This window comes from Motacilla alba, chromosome 19 (assembly GCF_015832195.1).
Source record: "Motacilla alba alba isolate MOTALB_02 chromosome 19, Motacilla_alba_V1.0_pri, whole genome shotgun sequence".
Taxonomy (NCBI): Eukaryota; Metazoa; Chordata; class Aves; order Passeriformes; family Motacillidae; genus Motacilla; species Motacilla alba.
In genome coordinates this window covers 8172723-8194299 of record NC_052034.1, presented here as the reverse complement: position 1 = coordinate 8194299, position 21577 = coordinate 8172723, and the positions used below count along the sequence as shown (strand labels likewise).

At 39.2% G+C, this 21577-nt stretch overlaps 1 protein-coding gene across 11 annotated transcripts in view; it reads right to left on the bottom strand.

Annotated features, from left to right (window-relative positions):
* Window positions 1-21577, bottom strand: part of GTF2I (general transcription factor IIi) — an 81898-nt gene that overhangs the window by 53229 nt on the left and 7092 nt on the right. For 8 of the 11 annotated variants that reach the window (XR_005259411.1, XM_038157784.1, XM_038157779.1 and 5 more), the window contains exons 2-10: window positions 16437-16542; window positions 14952-15090; window positions 6799-6933; window positions 6257-6440; window positions 6037-6065; window positions 4969-5017; window positions 4235-4278; window positions 3081-3098; window positions 2924-3001 (exon numbers count right to left, since the gene is read on the bottom strand). Coding sequence is in view for 10 of the 11 variants with exons in the window: in XM_038157779.1 (XP_038013707.1) it covers window positions 2924-3001; window positions 3081-3098; window positions 4235-4278; window positions 4969-5017; window positions 6037-6065; window positions 6257-6440; window positions 6799-6933; window positions 14952-15090; window positions 16437-16542 (782 nt within the window). In the remaining variant the exon portion in view is untranslated. The remainder of the gene's footprint in view (window positions 1-2923; window positions 3002-3080; window positions 3099-4234; window positions 4279-4968; window positions 5018-6036; window positions 6066-6256; window positions 6441-6798; window positions 6934-14951; window positions 15091-16436; window positions 16543-21577) is intronic. The other 3 variants (XM_038157780.1, XM_038157787.1, XM_038157781.1) reach the window with 1 other exon arrangement.

Genomic DNA, 21577 nt, shown 5'->3' with positions numbered 1-21577 from the left:
TAGTTTGAAAGCAAACCAGTGGGAGATTCCAAGTCAGAACAACCATTTAATTGGAAAATTAAAATAAAAAGAGAAAACACTGGCTTAAACTGACAGAGTGAGAATATGTGATACCCCGTTGGTCAGGATGGTGGTAGCAGCAGTCCCATTAAATGGTAGCTGCAGATCTGTTGGAGTGATAGATGTGGTTCTGTTGATGCAGTGATCCTGTAGAAGGGTCTGCTGTTCCTCTGAAGGTCCAGTGGTGGTTATGTAGCTCTTGTCCTCTAGGAATTCAGTAGGCAAGACTATCCATGGTATTCCAAGCCACAGATTCTATCCAGGCAGGAATCCTTGGTTCCTCCCCCTAGGCAGAGCATCTCCCAATGGAATGATGTCATTTCATGAGTCATGCAGTGAGATTTGATGGCCCATTAGCAGATATGACCCCACAGTTATCAGGAATGAGTCATGGAGGAGAGATAAGGAACACTGCCCCACCTGTTCTAACAGCTTATGAAGATGGTAATAGAATACATACTTTTCATTACCTCTTACTTTGTAACTTAAGACAGTGCTAGAGCCCACTGACAGAAAACTGCCCCTTATTCTCTGTCAATACACCTACATGAAGTTTTAGATGGCTGAAGTCCCTATGTCTCAGTCATCTTACTGTGTACTGCTAAAACAATTCTAAATTCAGTAATTCAGTATTAACTCATGGCAACATCTAAATTGTGCAACCTTCAACCGAGATGAGAACATCCACCTACAGACAGAATTTTCCCTCTTTGATTAACATGAAGAGTTAGTGTGCCATCCAGGCACATAGCACATCGATCAGCATTACAGATCTTTGAGAGGAAGCACTTAGAGAAAAAATACAACCATGAAATTTTATCAGTGAATCATTTTCTCCAGGAAGCCCAAGCAGATTGCTATTCTCTAACACTTAAACTCTTTCTTCTCAGAAATGGATAAGCCTGCCTTTTGCTGTAGGTCATTATTTTTAGCAAAATCTACTACCTTATCTCTTTTCTTCATTTTGTAGCACATCTGTCCAAAGGCAATGCTGGGGCAGACTATGTCATTCCTCAGGAACACCCCTCAGAACAACCACTCTTTAAAGGTTCACTTCTTGTACAGCACCATCACCCACACACAAACACCTATGTACCTCCAGAATTTATAGCTCTATAGTCTGGACAAACTTTGGCTTGAATCAGAGTGACATGAAGAATGAAGGGAAGGCTGCTTTACTTCTCTAGTCAGCATGACTTGACATAAAAGAGAAAACATCTTTTAGCTCACAGCACCCCATTACTTCTACCAATATACTCAGTTCTGTCTTGTTTTAAACGCTGTTTTGGACAACTACACTGCGGGCAGAGAGGGGGAGTCATCCCTCAAACACCACTTTATCAGAAAGAGATATATATTTCTCTCCATCAACCAGAAGATTTAAATTTAGAGTTCTTTGAAAGACAACAGAAATCCCCCCCGTCAAATGTGCTTAGACTCCACTCTAGAAGCATATTGCATGACTTGGATTTTTCAGCTGCAGTGCAATGGATACTATTTTGTAGAGAAGCGATTTCAGTGCAGACTCTCTTCAGATGGCATTGAGTTACACTGTGGGCTATTGAGCAAATTCTGACATCATTTGTATGCGTGAAATGGAAAACCACAATGGCGATAAAAAGCAAAAGGATGAGAAGACTTGGTATTGCAAGGAACAATTATGAGGTTGTCTTCACACCAGCATCTACTTTTACTACATTATGCCTGTAAACCACTAATTTGCCTAGCCTGTAAGCCTCCAAGGCTAGGCAATGTACACATATGAAGAGCAGATAATCCTAAGACCTTTCCAGTTCTGCACTCAAAGGGTGACACTTTGCTGTGCTATGATTGAGGTCTCTCTGAATAATGCTCCTATGTTTCTTGAGATACGCCAGAATGAAAATATTGATTCCACATCCCCATAGTTAGTGAGTAAAGCACATAAGAAAACAGTCTCAAGAATCTTCATGTCTGAGCACACACAAAATGTTATCACAATAATATATAATATTCACAAAATTGAAGGGAAGTGCTGTTTTGCACTCCGCTGTTGAATGTATAACTGTCATTGAGAGATGTGTGGTGGCTTGCCCATGTTTCTTTGTATAGTAGTCAATTAACCTAATAACAAATACACATAGGTTGAAATTATAAATTTAATGTTTTAGTTATTTTATATTGCCATTTATAGTCACAATTTCTTAATTACTGTTCATGCCAACAGAAAAAAACAATTTCTGTTTTCTCCTAGCTGAGGTGAATGTGTAAACTGGATACATAGAGGTGAGGCAAAACAACTGGGAGAAAACTTAAAACATACATGGAGGCTGAGCCAGGGAACTCATAAACATTGTTATGCTTTGTTCACATATATAAACCTTTCAATACAATTTTGATACATATTGGTCTTTCCTACAGAGGAAGTGATTGATACACTTACAGTCATAGAATCATAGAATGGCTGATTATATGATGTACAGTGTACAAAAGTTATTGAAACTTTAAACTAAAGAAAAAATTCAAGCAGTGCTCTAGAAAGTATCACTATAAAGGTTCATTTCCTGTTTAACAAAGTCATTGAATTGTAGAGTCTGCACATTGCACCCTCAGAAAAATACATCAAGCAGTTTCAAAAGACTCCTGGAACTTCTTCAGACCAAACACACACATATGGGTTTGGAATGAAGTTGTTCTTTAAGTCTTTTGGTATTCTTCATAACAACTTACATGATAGGCAGCATGGAAATGCTGTATCCTACCAGAGCTAAGTAACTGCATGTTTAATGATCAAAAATTACTAAAACGAAAGGCATGAAGGGATCAACATTTAGGCAATCGATCATTTAATGAGATAAACACATATGAAAATTAGTATCATTACCTGGAGTATTAAATTGATAGTAGTTAGGATCATCTCTTTCCTGTTTCAATGTTACTGTTGACATTTTGGAAGAAATTCCTGTAGAAGCAACAAAGGAATCAAATATGGAAACCAATAATAATCAGATTCTTAAAACAAAACAAACAAAAGCACCCACCATGATCCTCGTTGGTCTCTATAAAAACAAAAAAAAACCAAAAAAGAAAAAGAAAAAAAAAAGGAAAAAACCACATTACACATTTGTTGAGCTAAAACAATGGTAACAAAGTGACCTGCTGGTTTTGTATGTTTCAGTTTGGTCAATCCCAGAAATAATCTAGGATTAAATACCTCCCTACAAACTAGGCTCCCCTGCAGATGCTGTCTCAGATCTGAAGAATATTTTTTAAATGGGCTCCTTCCTCTTTGCATGCTACCACAGGAAAAATATGTATTTTATCACTCATTGTGCTGAAAGTTCTGGAAAAGTTCCTGCTCACTCTTCTGTGAGAATTACTTAAAATGCCTAAAAAGCAGCACTGGAAATAGTCTGAGACTGACTTAGCAAAAAGTTCATGTTAATCCTTTGCGTATCTCAAGAGCAACATTAACCATGGAGGGTGCCTAAATCACAAATTTAAAATTGTGAAGCACAAATAACAAGAGCAAAAAGCTGGACTACATATGAAAACTTAATTCGAATAGGAAATTGAGCAGTGCAGCTCAACCCAGCAGAAGGGAAAGCCACCAGTTTATCTCCCAGCACACCTGCTGCCTCGCTGGCTTTCATGGGATTACACATGCTTTCATCTCACAGCACACACTTCAGCATTACACTGCCACAGATCACAGTGCCTTGGGGAATCAGCTGCTACCTGCAGAGCAACTTAGGAATGATCTGGCAATTCTTAAATAACAAATAATACAACTTGTTATGTATGAACTTTTTACTTCTATTTTAGCTAGAAAATGGATATTTTTTCATTTTCAATATTTTAGGGATATTAACAAATAAATTCTTCTCTAAATTACATAAAGATAAATTTAGTCTACAATGTATCACAAATTTTTGTAATTTGTAATTTCCCACTTGTAATGGAAGCATTTGGCTAGGGTTGAATATTTGATAAAAACTCCAACTGAAAAATGGACAGTTTCAAGGAAAGAAAGAAAAGTTTTTCTGTCTCACCAAGGATGTCTTTTTGCTACTTATATTTTTTTTGAGCTTTTTTTTTCTGTCTTTGCTTAAGGTCACCATTCTAACAGAATATTCTAACAGAATCTGGCTTTTTTTTTTCTTTTCTGCAAATTAAGGCAAAATTTTGAACATACCAGAATCCTTGCTTGGTTCCGTTTTCACATTAACAGGAGGACAACTGTAAAATTAAGCAAATCAAACAGAATGACATTATTAAAAACAAACCTTATATTTCTGGGAAGTTCTTAAAGCTTTATAGCTTGTTAAGCAAAATCAGTTTCTCAGAATTTTTTATAACGAGAACATAAAATTAAAATCCCCTGCATATTGTCTTATCTGATTTTTTACAACTGAACTGCCAGCAATCTCCTATTCCTACATTTTTTTGAGGCATACACAATATTCAGATCATGTTTAGCATTTAATGAGAGGGAAACACAGAAGCACAGGAAACTGATCCCTGTTTTCACATTAACAATTTTTTGATATATTACAGACACAGTATCTTCATTTACTAATTTTTAAAAAAATCACTTTTTTCAAATTGAGGAAGGGGAAGAAGACAACATTACATCTGTTCTCCCTCACTGCTGTACCATAAAACATGGCAAACTTAGCCCTGACTAACAGACTGTGAATTAGGAACACCCACTGGGCTATTTAAACTAAAGAGAAACTTTACCATTTGTTTAACTTTTAACAGTTTTCTCACAATGATCAAAAGAAAGAGAAGATTGAGCTTCCTGCTTTTTATAATGCCAAGCAAGCAAAAGTTATTCAAAGGTCAGCTGGGCAGAAAAAGCATATTAAGATAACAATATGAAAACAGATAGTTGATTAAAAAAAGTCTACATTATTTTAAATTCACCTTTCACTTGGGGGTATAACTGAATGTGAAGGATCTGTCACATCAGCTTCTGAAAGTTAAAAGACAATAGCTGAATTTCCTGTACTCCATTTACTTTAAACATAAATTGAAAATATAACACTGATTTCACAAAGCAAAAGCCTGTTCACATTTTACAAGCATATTTTCATATTTTCCTTATTCACAGATAATGAAAGATCCCATTAAACTCTACTGGGACACAAACAGCTTTAGAATGTCACATAGCACACTGAAAACCTACCTTGTATTTTTGATAGAAATATATTATTAACAGAATTTCTGTAATATTCCATCTCTAGTCCTCAACCTGAGCATAGGCAACACATCTCTAATTTTACTAATCAAGCATCAACTTCTGGCTCTTTCACTTAAGAAATGAAACTTTTCCTTTTTGACTACATTCCTACAGAGATTGCTTCATCATTTTCATAAAACAAATCCCCACATTTATGCATTTAGCAAGTAAAGCAACATGATACTCTAAAAGGAAGAGGAGAGGGGATTTCTCCTAAGCTAGAAGTGAATCTCTCTAGAGTTTTACAATATTCACTCTAGCTCAGAATTTGTCATATATAGAGGCTTTCATAGGAACTACAATACCTAGCCACGTCAGAAGATTAAGTTACTTTTTAAAATTAAATATAAATGCCAAAGTCAGCTGGGTAGTGGAACCCAAGCACTAGAACGTCTTGGCATCTTCTAAAAACTGAAAACAGTCTTTCCTATGTTCACTTCTCCTTCTCCTAGGATACTATGCAATTCACATTAAATTTAAATTCAGTATAAGGATGAAGAATGAAACAGAATGGATTTGATCAAGACAAAGAGTGAAACAGAATGAATTATCTCTAATGAATTGCTCCTGGCAAACGCATAAAGGAAAGGGTTGTGTATAGGAAAGGGTTACTTACAAGTAAGGCAACTCACAGTCTAGAAATTTCTGCAAAGTTTTCCACTTTATTTACATGACCAAATGCTCTACATATATTGCTACCTAAACTCAAAATCCAATCTTTTTCTGTTTAGTTTGAATAAGCATTAACTTACCTATCTGTTTCTTTGGTTCTAGGAAAGGCCTGTGTGGAAATATGGGAAGAAAAACTCAGTTTTAGCAAAGACATTGTTAATTACTTGGTAGTGTACATTACAGAGAGAATTCCTGTTTAAAAGAAACAGTCTGCAGTGTATTTAATTAAAAATTAAAATTAATTTTACTTAAGTACAAAACCAAATTGGACAGACCAGCACAAGAAAGAGAGCAAATAACCTGTTGATACTAAATGAGATCTCTGATTTGTTTTCCAAAATCCATTTCAGGGTGGAAACATCATAATTTGATGGATGTTTAAATGTGACTCCTTCAGGCAGGCCCTGCACTATCACAACAGACTGGTTCCTCTGAATCTCTTCATATGGCACAGGTACTGCCGTTGACTTTCCTAAAGCTTTACCTAGAAAAAAAAAAGAGGAGTTGTTTTGATGTTGAGACTGCTGAAGCTAGCAAAAGGATGAGTCCCTCATAAAACTTTGTTACTTTGGACAGAACTGGAGCAAAAGCAAAGTGTGGATGCAAATCTTCTCAGAAAACCAAATACTGCTGGCAGTATGCACTGTGCAATAATCTCAAATCACATCCCACAAAATACATCAAGAAGAACCACTACATGTGTATTTTTTAGAAACAGCTACTAAAAGTTTCTAAAAATAGCAGTGTAGTTGGAAGGCTAAGATCATGCAGTTTTTTCCTCCCAAATAGAATAAAATTTTAAAAATCTAGAACAGCTCTTCAGAAGAATTTAAAGCACCCACCATAGGAAAAGCAGAAAAACTCCTCCACAGACTTTCTGAGAGCCTCCAGCTCCTCAGCATCCACCGTCTGTCTGTTTACAGGTGGTGTAGTCTTTGTTTTCTGCAGTTCTGGAGGCCTGTCCTCTTCTGTAACACCTGACAGTTATTTATAAAAATAAGACAAGCATAAAATAGTAAGTTATTAGAAATGCCTAGTTGCACCACTTTAGACTAGAGATTCTCAAGCAGGAAACCTGCCAGGAAATGGCAAGAATTTACTTGTATTAGAAGCAAATGCACGCATCTATGTACAGAAGCAATGAGAAAATTTAAATTTACACCAGAATTATTATATCCTCACTACAATCTTTGCAAATATCAGCCCCTGAATAACATGAATGACAAATTAAGAGACACATCCAAGGAGGCTTTTATTGGCATGAAGAGGTTGAAAACACTATTAATCTCACAGGAGGATAATACAGTCAAAATAAAATGTTAAACTGCCAAGAAAAGAAGGACCAACAGAGTCACCAAGGAAATGGTAAAATGCCAGTGTGATGGGTCCCATAGCTCTCTAGTGCTGTGCATGACATCCTGTGCAGCAGTTCTATTATGTCCTGGTTTATTTATTCTGTATGTGCTTCACAGAACATTTTACAGAAAGGATCTGACTTTTGCCAGCTCATCTCTTTCAAAGGATATTTTAAGTACACACCTCCTACTGCTGAATAAGAGGAGCTACAAACAAGACATCATCACACAAAACAGAGAAGATTTCAGCCCTACATCTTGTTCTAGTCTCTGAGCAAAATTCACTGCAAAAGGAGTGAGGAAGTAAGAACACTTCCAGTATTAAAAAGCAAACAGAAGTGATGGCTTTGGGTGGTAGCCTTCTTTTCTCATAATTCAATTCTTGCTAAGATTTACTGAGAATGATCCAGCAAAACCAGAGGCAAACAACAGAGATATGCTTGCCTACCTTGAAGGAAAGGCAAGGGAGATCTGTGTTCCTTTGTGCAAGAGCATGATCAGTGCTGAAGCTGTGTCATGACTTCACCACGAGCCAGCACAGCAGTAAGCCTGAAACACTGCGATGTGCATCACCAGGACTGCTGGCATCAGAATTCTACACTGACACAAGAAAACAAACATCAGTTTGGACAACTGATTACAAATGGGCTGTGAAATGAGCTGAAGCAGCAATGCTTCTAGTAAAACCGCAATTATCATCTTAAAAACTCATATCCTCATTTCAAAGAGAATCTCATCCTTCCTCTGCACATCATCTGCACGTCTGCTTCATGCCCTGGAAACCCACCTCCACGTGACATTTAGCTTGCCAGCTCTTCAGGCCTGAAATTTTTGCATTCTCTGCAGTATGACAGGGCCTATCAGAACATGAAAAATAATGCAAAACTGGGATATTGTTATATACCTGTAACACAGGTGCTTAATCAACGACAGCATTTAAGATGTGCCTGTGGATTTGGGATATCAGCTTCCATTTACAGCTACATCTAATGTAGTTTTTTGAGTGGGTGTTTTTCCTATGTAAGAAACTGATTCACTGAAAATGCCTTTACTGCCAGCAGCTTCAGAAAGCATACCCACAATTTTTAAAAATAATAAAAGAACCAAAATTAAGATGACAACACTGCCCTCTTCATGTGAAAATGAAAAGCAGACAGAAAGGTGGAGAAATTTTCTTTCTTAACTAGAAGACAAACCCTTATGTTTTTTTTTTTATTACATGATTTTGATGCATTTTCTTAAGATCACATTATGCATCTGCCTCCCTAATTCCTCCCACAATCGTTGGCTGATTTTAATCAAGACTCACAGACAAGATTAAGTTTCAAATGCAGCAAGATTTGTAACAGCCCTGCAGAACTGATCAAACCTAGCAGGCATTCACTCCTCCTGGCCCTACCAATGGACACATGAACCCTTGGAGGCCACACAACCTCACAGACTCTTCCACAGCCCTTGCCACAATTACTGGAACCCCGAGCAGGATTCGGGCTACATCTGGGAGGGGATGTCTAGGACATATGCAACAAGATCTGGTGCAGAAGAGGGATGAAGGGGCTGTATTTATGGCTCACCAAGGGGGAGGAATCGTTATATGGTAAAAGAACAGCATTCTACACAGTTATGAACATCCTGTGGAATTAGTTTCACTACTCTTCTGGATTCAGCAGGACTACAACTACACAACTCCCAACAACCCTCATTTTGCAATGAGAATCAATATATGCTTAAGTGTCTCTTATTTTTCTTCACTGTCTAGGTGTTTTGGGGTTCTTCAGAATATCCTTCCCTCCAGGTCTGACAGTCCAGCACACCACATAGCTGCAAAAGAAATCTCCCAGCTGTCCCCATTCTAAGCAACAAATCCAGCACTGTCCTCATCTCACCAAAGAATAAGAAACAAAGAAATTAGGCTTTAGCAGAAAAACAATCTACTTAACTGAAACTTCCTCAAAAAAAGACTTGAAGATGAGATGCTCAATAGAGAACAGCTGGCACAATTTGGTATCTGAAGCTGATAAGCTCAGGACTCCTCTAGCAAAAGAACTGTCAGTCCCATGGCAGTTAAGGCATCTTAAAATACCAGAAGGTTTTCAATCTGGCGTCTTTCAATCCCTCAGGGAGAGAAAAACAGGAAGCAATTTTAAGAATATGAATCTGAGCCCCAGTGCAGGCACTCTGAGAGGCAACTTAAGAGCAACAACAATCTTGTGACACCACTCATATACATGTATTTCATTATTTGTACTTAAGGAAAATTACTGCAATGAAAGAGGGAAAGTAAATGGATGCACAGCTAAAAGCATTTTGCTTTGGTTATAATGTCATTCACTCAATTAATCTGTGAGCTTTTTAAGGCCATCCAGCTTTACAGTTCATGAAATTTGAGAATTTCCTCGAATTAAAGAAAAGTCATTTTGTAATCATCAAAGGATCACTTGAACCACACAAAAAGCAAATCACCTGAAGCAGAATTTAGGAAGCATGGAATTTCAAAAATACTGACTACCTACAGTAATTTTCTGTTTGTTTTTAACTCTGAGGAACAAGATGTGTGGTTTCCAAGGAAATGGGACTGAACTTTCCCCACAGGCTTTTAAACCAGCTGTTAACTTCATACCCCTTAGCTGACTAGGCAGAGACAGAACATTAAAGGTTTGTGGCAATCAAGCCAAGCAACTTAGCTGTACAAGTTACTCAGAAGGAATCAATGAGACAGAAGCCTAGCTGCAGATCTTCAAGCAGGTCCACAGTAGCCTAGTTTATGAGAAGAATCATTTTACTTGTCTGCAGATGATGGAATACATCCAAGAGGAAACAGTAATCCACATACCAAAAAAACAAACTGAGTAGCCAAAGCTGAGCAATCTTTCCCACAAAATCTGTGGAGAACTGCATTCCATGAATTCTTCCTGAGCAGCAGGAATGGCTGTGTTCTTACATTAAGAACACTCAGATTCTGAGCATTCCTGAAACTACAAGAAGTTCTCACAACCTGTGGCTGGGTGGACATGGAGGTACAGGTAAGAAGAGTGAAAGACCCTGGCCCAAAATGTCTAGCAGGACTTGAAGTCAAACTCAAGCCCATACCAGATGCATTGTTAAGATCAGTGTGGAAACCCAAGGCCATCAGAAGAAAAATGAAGGCTCCAAAAATAAAGGACCTATCCAAGATGAACTACCTACAGGTGCAAGATGGCCCCGTCTCAGGCAAATGAGCCCAAAGCTCTGGCACCACCAAAGGAAAAAGCAGCATGACTGGGAGAGCTGTCAGAAGTTGCAGAACTAGCAGGATTAAACTTCCCTGCAACCTACATACTAATGGTGGAACAGCCAGTACCAGTGGAAATGCTAGCAGAAGCAACTGGGATTCTTGGAGAAGAACTGTCTCCTTGGCAGATGGGATGGAACATATGGTGCTGGGTAAATATCTTTCAAAGTCCAGAACAGGTGACCAAAAAGGTGCTTCTGAGTCAGGAAGCTCTTCTGAAAGCTCCCTTCTGACAGGCAAATACAACCAGGAGAAAAGAAGGCATCCTCTGGGTTTTGGGGTTTCTTTGGATGTCTTATAAACTATCTCCAGCTCACATTCACATGAGAATGAATTCCTCAGAGCCCAAGGGAAACTGCCACCATGACAAAGATGAACACCGAAGAGAACAGCATTCTTCAGATACCCCAGAAGTAAGTGCCCTGCTCAGGACAGCTGATAACTCACAACTCCAAAGCAATCCAGAGATGACAATCCAGAGGCACTTTATCTTGCCTCCTCGCAAGAGAAGCTGAGGACCACACAGTACACTTTAGCAGGGGACAGCAACTAAAACAAAGAGGTACTGTTAAAGCAAGATGTATATGATCTTGACTGCTTACAGTGCAGAAGTATCTACAGTTGTCCATAAGCTCAATATGAGCAGGTGCTTGAAGAACATGCTCTTCCTATATATGATACAAATTTACACAGGCCTAGAACATCTGACACTGCAGGTTACCCAAGTCACATGTTCTGGATACAAGAACATGCAGTTCTACACTGATTGAAACAGTCTATTTCACCATGACATAGGGCTCACAGCTATCTTCATTAAGCAGAGTTCAGAAGAATCCATTATCTGACTCAGTTTTAAATAATTAATGCCTGTTGACTAGTTTTTCAACACTTACTACACAACCATATTAAATTTTTTTAAAATATTGTTATTATTAATTCCTAACTCATTAAGGTGACAAGGTGGCACCCAAATGAGCTTTGGGCAGGGCTCCTCCTTGCTCCGCAGCAAGGTGTTAGGGAACCCATGTGGGTCAAAGTCATCATGAATGAAAGCCACAGGAAACCAAACTCCAGTGCTGCTTTCATTGAACCACTATTATTTTTAACAGTTCTATACCGCTAAAAAGTGTACATGCTACTTTCTTCAGAAACCTCATAAAAACATTTCATCAGTTTAGCCCACTAAATTATACTCATTAATTTAAAAAAGCAGCAGGTTTGAAGCCTGAATTCTGAAAACACTTCACACACTACTCAAATTATACAAAGGAACTGTGAAAAATGTGGAAATAAAGACTGAAGATATGTGCTGGCTTGCACAGACTCAGACATAACCAGAGGTGTGCTTAGTAACTACACTTCTGTTTCCATATTTTAAGAAATATGAAGACACCCACAAGTGGAGAAATAATTCTCAATATTGTCAGCACCATGTGTTCCAGGGACTGACATCACAGATGCATTTTTAAAGGTTTAATTCTAATAGCAAGGTAAGAATTTCTTAGAAGCCTTTATTTGTCCTAAAGTAACAAGAAGTACTCAAGTCTCACTTGTTAAATATACAAAGAACTGTGTCCTTCCTGGATTCTTATAACACATCTATTAAAATCTCAACTACCACTGCCTATTGCTCACTTTCATACTGAACTGAAGAAACAAGGTACAAGGAGAAAGGAACTGTTGCCCCCACAGCTCTACACTTGAGAGTAAAAGATATTACACTATAAACTTCATCAAGACTTCAAAGCTGCCAAAGGCAGTGATGGAATCAGCATCATCAGGAATATGTAATGCTATTATTCCTAAAAATTGTTGTTCTGAAGTAATGTTTTCGGAAATTATCAACATCATTCTCAGGGACAAAAGAAAACTATTTCCAGCATCAAGACTCGCCTGAAAGCATGGGAGATGTGCATTTAGTGAAACCATGAAAGCAGTGACTGACAATAGTTGACCTTGTTCACATGCAACAAACACCATAATGCTCTGCAAGAATCACAATGGAAACACTGTTTTCAAAATTATTATTCTTTAATCCTATCAGCCTGACAGTACAAAAACATAGCCCAAGAATGAGTATCTTGTAACTGGAATAAAGCAAAAGGTGAGGATTATCAAAACTGATGTAGGATTTAAACACAGGCATGCGTCTATAGAAACCACATCTCATACAGCCAAATACAAGCATGCATGAGAAGTCAGTGCTTCCCACAGTACAAAACCTGAAACAGAGATCTAGCCAGGAGATCAAACAGCAAATTCCCATAACTTCAGATTCCCTACTAATAGATGTGTCCAGTACACAAAGTCCCTGGTATACCAGGGCCCATGATACCACTGTACTGGCAATAAAACATAGTACCTAGGATGTCAGGGAAGTCCTTTAAGCAATAAAAACAAAACAAAAAAAGCAATCAGGTGAAAAACTGAATTCCCTCCTCAGTACGCAGATAGCAGTTTTCACAAACAACAGTATACGAAGATTGTCCCTGTAAACAATTAAAATAAAAGAAATAGATTCATCTTATACTTGATTCCTCAATCGGGTTACAATTCTAGATTTTGAGATCAGTGATCTGTTACAACCCAACACTGTGGTGACTCTCCTTGGAGTAATTATGCGCACAGAAAGTCACTGTCCATGCCAGTAGGACAAAAAAAAAAAAAGAAGCCAGAGCCCTACTGTCTTAGGCTGCAAGATGTGGGTAGGGATCTGTATTCCACTGCCATCTATTAGAGGTGGGGCAGTTATGGTCTGTTCATTGGGCAGTTTTCTTTATCTCTCCCATAACCAATCCTCCCTCCAGGGAGATATTTTCTGTTAATGAGCCACTGAGTGTCCCTGCATGGCTGATTAAATTCCATCATCCCATGGGGAAATGCTCTGCCCAGGGCAGGAGCCAAGCATTCCTACCTGGATACAATCTGACCCTGGCAGCACCACAACAGCCTTTGCCCACTGCATTCCCAGAGGAGCAGCCTTCTTCTGCCCTGCATTCCCAGAGGAAGAGCAGGCCCATCTCCAGCAGCCCTGGAGCTTCAGATGAAAACTCCTCCCTTCTGCAGGATCCCTGCTCCAGCAGAACCACAGCTGGCACTGCAGAAGGGCTGCAGCCACCATGGAATGGGACTGTGCCATGATGGGACTGAGACACTGACAGGGTGTCAGCTCCTGTTCTGACTCTGTCAGGGTTGGGTTTTTTGTTTGTACTATTGCATTTGTATTTTAATTTTCCTAGTAAAGAACTGTTATTCCTATTCCCATTCCTTTGCCGAGAGCCCCTAATTTCAAAGTTAGAATAATTTGGAGGGAGGGGGTTAACATTTTCCATTTCAAGGGAGGCTCCTGCCTTCCTTAGCAGACTCCTGTCTTTTTCAAACTGAGATACCTACCACAAACAACTGACCTTGAGACAGAGACTCCAAGACAATTTTATGTAGCAGCCAAAGCATTTTGGGAGTACGTCTTTCTGTTACAGACTAAACGCAGCTGCTTTCCAAGCTGTTTTTAATTTGACAACAACTTGACAGTTTTTTTAACTCCTCCTCAGACTGATTCTTCTATCATACCCTACCTTTGACCTCCATCTTCTCTCTTTCCCTAGGCAAATAATTTTGTTATTTATTATGCAGTGTCCACCACCAACACTTTCCTAAATGAGTGCATCAATGCTCCCCTAAATCACCACTGAATCTTTGAAACTTATCCCTAAAAATACTGTCCCGTATGAATGAATCAAGTTTTTTGAACACAAAAGTTCCACTGTTTTACTGTAAAAATGAAATTAAACAAAAACCACACCCTAGATGTACTTAAAGCACTAGAGAAGTAATGCAGATGTAATTTTAGGTCATTATGGTACAGATGCGTACTGCTGTCTACTAAATAAAAGTGATATAAAATAGCTACATGAAAAAATACTATCTTGTCAAAACTGTGCATCTGCCTTAGTAAGGCATGAACTGATCTCAAGAACCAGGACCACCTGAGTTGACAGAAGTGCTTCTCTACCTGTTCAGTGCTCTCCTCAGTCTTCCTGAGTAGAAGAAACGTTTGGAGGAGAGGATACAAAGAAAAATTAACACACACTAGGAAATGTAGGATGTATTATAAGGGTGGACTGTCTAATACTTCTTACTGTACTAGTTTTCATATTATCTAAGAAAACATGAACATTTCCAGCCATTGTAGAAATAACACTACAAACAACACCACTGTTACTGCTCATTTTACAGCTTGATTTGCACTAGTCAACATAATTATAGCACAAAGCCATGATACACAGAATTTTGCTCCCAAAATTATTAAATATTATGCAATATACGTTAAGCAGCTTGTGACATACAAAAATAAAACATTGAAACTTACAGTATTCAATAAAATCCGTCTTAAAATCTTCCCTAGAGTTGACAAAGGCCTTTCCTCTCTCAGTTCCAATAACAAAAACATTTCTTGCATATACACCAATACAGGCAATTTCTGCCTTGGATTTGGAAAGTTCTTTACACTATAAAAAGAAAAAGAAAAAGCTTTTATTATCATAATTAAGATATAGTTAATAAATATGTATGTGATATCATGTAAAACAATTACTACACTGCTGCCAGCACCCACCCTTCAGAAGGTACTGTGAGCAACATAACATCAGCCAATGGCAAAGCACAATTTACACACCTGGAATGCTTTACATCAGAAATCTTAGATTCATTAGCAAAATTAAGGCCTTGTATAGACTCAGAGATTGTATTGTTTTTAATTAAAATTATTTATGACATTAATCCATTTTAATTTAACACTTCCATGTTAATCATACTAAGTGTCTTACTCCAACTTTCAACAAAGCATACAGAAGTTCTGTATATTCACAGCACACTCCTCACACACCATCTTGTGTTCAGAAAGGTGTGCCTGCAAGCAGGATGGCTCCCTGTAGTCTGCCCTGTCTGCAGGGCCCAGCCTCAGGTGAATGGCCCCTGAATGGAAGGATTGCACCATCCCTGCAAACACCTACATTTATTCTGCCAGGAGAAATTTCTGACAAGAATTAAGGCAGGAAGCCTATGGAGAGAACAAGGATCCCAAGAAAACTGGTGAGATGACCAAGTAGTGATCACAGAAAGTCAGTCTCTCCTAGGAACTAAATCAGAGTTTGCTACAACCTAGAAAAACACCAACAGCTGCAGCATGGGAGGAAAAAGTGACACAAAGACTTTAAGAACCAATGGGATAAAAGACTTACAATATATTGTCTTATAACTATACCACTCAAAATTTCATTGCTAAAAAGAAAATTCTTGCTTATCATTTAAAAACCCCAATTTTAAAAAAACAAATCTTGGACAGTGCCTCAATTTCAAGGAAATGGAACAGACATTTCCACTCACAGCCCCAGCCAACCGTAAGCCCCGCCACACACAGATAATATGCCTGATATGATATAAACAAAATATATGATATAAACAAAAAGATGTATTTTCTGAACAAGTTTTGTTGAGTTGGTACAGCAGCTGAAGACAAGGCATTAGCCTCAAAACCATTTATTCACTCTACACTACATACGTCAAAGACCAGAATATACCTCTTGCCTTTCAACCACTCTGTACCTAAGCAATCAACAAATATTTCCATTTATTTGACAAAATAATTTTTAAAACAACCACACCACAACAAGAAACAAGATTACTGATAGCATGATTTATCGCAAGCAAAGACAGAATTACAGCTGGTTGGACAACACACATCACAAATACAACAATCCACCTTCTCTGCTGCCCAGTGGGAAGCAATATACTGATGTAATCTTGCAAATATCAAGACACATTTATGATGCAGAAACTTAACTTCTCTACTAACCATTGACTCAAGTCCTGACATGAGGAATGTAACCACCATTCTGCTTTCCAAGGATTCCTCATCATGGATGGATGTTGCTGGTGCAAGAGTTTGAGCCATTTTCCTCCTGTAAAATGAAAGGAAAAAACCTTTTCAGATACATACAACAGTGCAAAAAAAATGAAAACCCCTCTTATGCAAGCAAAGAAAAAAATAAATTCAAAATCCCACAGAACACAGCCCATCACACACAAGCAAACAAACAAATAGGTAAATTAAAAGGAGAAAGTGCTTGCTCTTCTTTCATGCTTCCTGCTGTTTCATCCAAAACTGGAGCTAAACATAAGATAAAATGTTGTATCATGATCTGGCCACAAACCATCTGTGCCCAGAAACATGCATTTTAATTGATTAGCTGAATTTACATTGATTTTCCTTTCTTAGCATGTCTAAATAAACACAGCGACAAACACTGGCATTAACACACAAATGGCAAATTGTAATTATGATACAGGTATGAGAACAACCTTCCCTTACAACTATGATAGCCTAGCTCAAAACAATCACCATCCTGCCCCAAAATCACATCCTCAAGACTGCAGTATCAATAACCAGAATGTGACATTCTTATTTGCATATTTTTCAGTTTTAGGATTAACTCAAAGCTGAGTAGTCTCAACTAAGGCACTAAAATTAATTACTCCATTTGAGCACCCCTTCTTTCTGTAGGTCATACAGGAAATTTTCAACTTATTTAAAACTTAAGTAATAATCAAAATTTGTTTATGTTTCTATTGGTAGAACTGTTTATACAAGACTGATCTATGAGAATGAAGTTTCAGCAGCTTCTAAGAGCACATTTTTCTATTGGAGTGTTGCAACTTCTTAGGTTTACACATATCTAGAGCAATAACCTGACATGCCTGGAAGGAGAACTGGTAGGTAATTTAGCTGTAACAGCTCCACATGCAAGTCTAGAAAAATCACCTCAACAGATGAGACGTACCAGGTAAACAAGACATTTCACAGGTTGATGAGACAGCTTGCTGCTCCTGTAGAACCTAGCCACACAATATAGCTCAAGTTTTCAAAGGTGACATTATCCTATTACATATGTAGATAAGCCAGGACAGCACATTGAATGTGATAATGTGCTGACTTAGGGGAAAAAAAGGCACTGTGCTGCTTCTAGGGCTTAGAGCACTTCAGGCTACAAATTGGATGAGAGGGGAAAAAACCCCAAAAGCCCAAATTATAAACAACGCAAACTCAAAACACATCTAGCAGCCTTCCGGCTAGTTAGTTAGTTGTTTTGTTTTTTTTTTAGCTAGCTGAGGCAGTGAAGTTCCCTGGACTGTGGCTTATTGGGATATTGAGACACAAGACAGATGATGGACTTTGGACCTGATTAGCATAAGAGATTTGACAACAGGATGCCTTGGCAATAGCAAACAGACCTCTGAGGATTAAATCAACATTGCAAGATTCAATCAGACTAACTTACCACAAAAAGAAAATTACATCAGACTTCTGCAAGCAAGAGACGATGTAAAATGCCTAAGTTTGTTTATGTCATGATTAATCCAATCCTGGTAGTAAAATATTACTTGCTATCATAAAATCCTTCATAAAAGCATTTGTATCCCACAATAAATTCAGATTCTTTGACCATCACACCGAGTCCCTGTCTCTCTCTCTTCATTGCTGATAGTGGCTTTTCTTTTTCTTGGAACTGTTCAAACCTGCTCTGGACTGAAAACCCAGAAGAACACCGGGAGCTCACACCTGTGGCCCACCAGGGACAGGACACGGCATTTTCCAGCACTGGAGGGACCGATGAGAGACTGAGCAAGCTGAGCTATCTCCCATGACAAGGACTTTGCAAATCTGCCATCTCTCCAGAACAGCGAGAGGTTTTACTGTTTAATATTATTAATTTTATTTGCTTGTGAATACTTTGCTTGTTAAATAAACAGTTTTTCCCACTTTTCTCTGAAGTGGGAGGGGGCTTGAGTCTGCTTTCTGAAGGGACTGATTTGGAGCTTCTTCGCAAATTTACCCAAAACCAAAACAAACTCATTTTTTGGCGCCCAACGTGCGGCTCGAGAAAGTGGAAAAACCCTGTACTGATTGCACTTATTCTGTACGGGAATAAAGCAGTCAGTAGCCATATTGCTTGAATTAATAATGAATCTGGGTGGAGGCCTTCATGCATCTCTGGTCCCCCGGCTTTTTTGAGTTTTTAATACCTTTCTGGCCCCTAGATTTATTTTCTTATCTGGAGATTACTCCAGTATTGTTCCTAACACAGTTAGGAACAGTTTTTACAGTTTTTACAGTTTTTACAGTAGAGAGGCACAGATTAGAACAGCTATTTTGCTTGGCATGGTGACAATGATTTATATGAAGTTTAGAAAGGTACTGGAGTTTGTTCCAGATATATATGGTTTATGATTTCTTCAGCCTACCCTGCGTCCCAGTTCCAGTAGCATGTTTTGGGGCTTTATTAGTAATTGCACACAGTTTGTTAGAGGAGGAGCAGGGGATGAGGCTTTTCAGCCTTTCCTTTCCTTCTTCTCCTTTGAATCGGCTACGTCACTATTTGAGAATGTTCACTTTCCCCTGAATATTAAAGAGACCACTTTCCTGGTATTTTATCTGGTAAGCTTCCTCAGTATGGTCTGCAGGTAGTCTAGAATGAGGGCTGAAATGTCCAGAGGAGCTGATGAAACCCCTGACCCAGGAGTAGACCCAGGCATGGAAAATCCTGAGTGGCATGGAGAATGGGAGGATATGGGCCAAATCCTGAAGGAATTCTCTGACCCTTGAGCCTGGGACTTTCCATGTGAACAAATACAGAACCCAGCTGAGGTGGGGAAATACCTGAAAGAATACTGCAATGATGACTCTAATGAGAAAAAGGTTATTGCAATAAGCTGGGCCCTGGCCTATGCTTATCACACATTGCTAGATCCTGTAGGGCAGCAGACAGAGGCAGGGGGGCAGGGAGATAAATCAGCAGCTACCCCAGTCACTCAGGCTGCAGCCAACACCCCAGGTTTAGCTAAACCAGAAGGTGGGCCTAAGCCAGCAGCTAAACTGAGCAGCGAACCTAAGCCACTAGCAGCTGCTGCTGCGGGAAAGAAGCGCAAAAACAAAACCAGTCAACAAGTGGACAATGATGATCTGAGGGAAGAACCCTCAAACCTCCAACAACTCACACAAAATCAGAATTCACTATTGAATCCTTTTCCCTGAATGACCTTCGCGGCCTAAGAAAGGATTACACTCAATGACCTGATGAATCTCTAGCTAGTTGGTTAATCCGTCTTTGGGACGCTGCAGGCAAGGCTACAATAGATGGTACTGAAGTGAGACATTTGGGATCCCTGTCACATGAGCCGGTTATTGACCAAGGAATGATGAGGGGGGGCTAACCCTCACAGCCTCTGGGCACGGGTCCTGGGAGGCGTGGCACAAAGATACCTGTGTGCAGACGATCTCTATATGCAGCAAACCCAGTGGAAGACCATAGACCAAGGGATTCAACGCTTCAGAGAAATAGCAGTGGCAGAGATTGTCTTCTCAGATGACCAAACAACTATGAATCTAGACTTGATAACCTGTACATCTTTGATGTGGCGAAAACTTGGGCGACTTGGTCCACACCAATATGCTTCTGCTTTAGCAATAATGAAATGGGATGACAGGGAGCAGACCGTGCTTGATACGGCAAGAAGAAGCTCCGAGTATATGCAGATGCTGTACACGGCCCAACACATGCAAGAATTGCAGCTGTACAAAAAGGTCCATAGAAATTGGAAGATAAGATACAGGAGAATCAGAAGAAACTCAGGGAGGAGAATAAAGAGGACCTTCTCCAAATCTCAGCAATCCAGATCAGATGTTCTGGTACCAAACTCAGAAGAGAGAAGGAGACAAGGTATACCCCACAAGCTGGGTTGTAGTTCTTCACGTATGATTGTGGAGAAAACATGAGGTTACGATTTTAACCCTTTCAATACCACTATCTAATAATCTTAAAACTTCCAGATCAGTTAATATAGTTAAAAACTATCTATTAATTCTTTGGTTTAACTTCGCCAAGATGTGCCTTTGCACAAGTAAAGACTTGCAAAATACATCCCTGCCTGTGATCCAACTTAGTCCCAGACAGCTAGTTGCTCAGGCAGGTGTTCAGCCATCCCTAGATGTCATAGGTAACCCAAAACGTTACTGTATTACATATCCATCTGTGCCCAAAATTGTCACTTTAATGTCTGATGCCACAGTCCGAAACAGGGCTGGGGGCTGGCTGGGCATTAAAGTCTGAACAGTGAAGCAAAGCACACTCTGGCCTCGTGGTTTCTGGCTCAGGTAAAGAACTCTCTTGCTGGTACCATTTGCTCAAGGTGGGGGCTCTGCTTATGAGGGGGCTGTTTCTCTAGAGTTTTTCTTTGCTTGCAACAGTAGCAATTCAGATAAAATGCACTGAGCAATCAGAAACCCTTTTGGAGAGAATTTTGCAATATCTTGTCAGCAGCAAGAAGCCTGAGCTGATCCAGGGTCGGGCACTGCTTGTCAGTGTGGAGAGTCAGTTCTCCCCCTGCCATTGGAGCAGGGATCTGAGGCAGCAGCACCAACACTGGCAGAGTCCAGCAGGTTCAGTGAGCAGTAGCACTGATCTCACAAACCCCAGCAATTCTTATCTGCCACTAGAACTGCTCTGTAAGCTCTCACCTTCTCTGGAGGGTTTGCCACCACCCTTTATCTTTGCCTCCCAGATCACACAGCCACCTGTGAAGGCCACCTTCTTTGGGGGAGGGTCAGATACCATTTTCCCTTTGCCTCTCTACACGTGGCCACCTGTGGCAGGTGCCATCTTGGAAAAGATATTTCTACCATTTTGGGTGTCTCTTTGTTCCCTACGAGTTGGTGAGATTTAACAACTTTGTAGTTAGTGATTATTTACTGTTATTTTTTTTGCCTGTTCCTTATTAGTAAACTGTAGTTTTTCCACTTATTCATTTTCTCCTTATTGGTAAAAAGGGATCGGTTGAAACTAAGGGAAGGTAACTCATTTAGAGTGTCTATCTCCCAAAAATGTCTTGAACCAAGACACCAGGACTCCATGTCATCTAACAGTGACTTGGAAAAGCAAA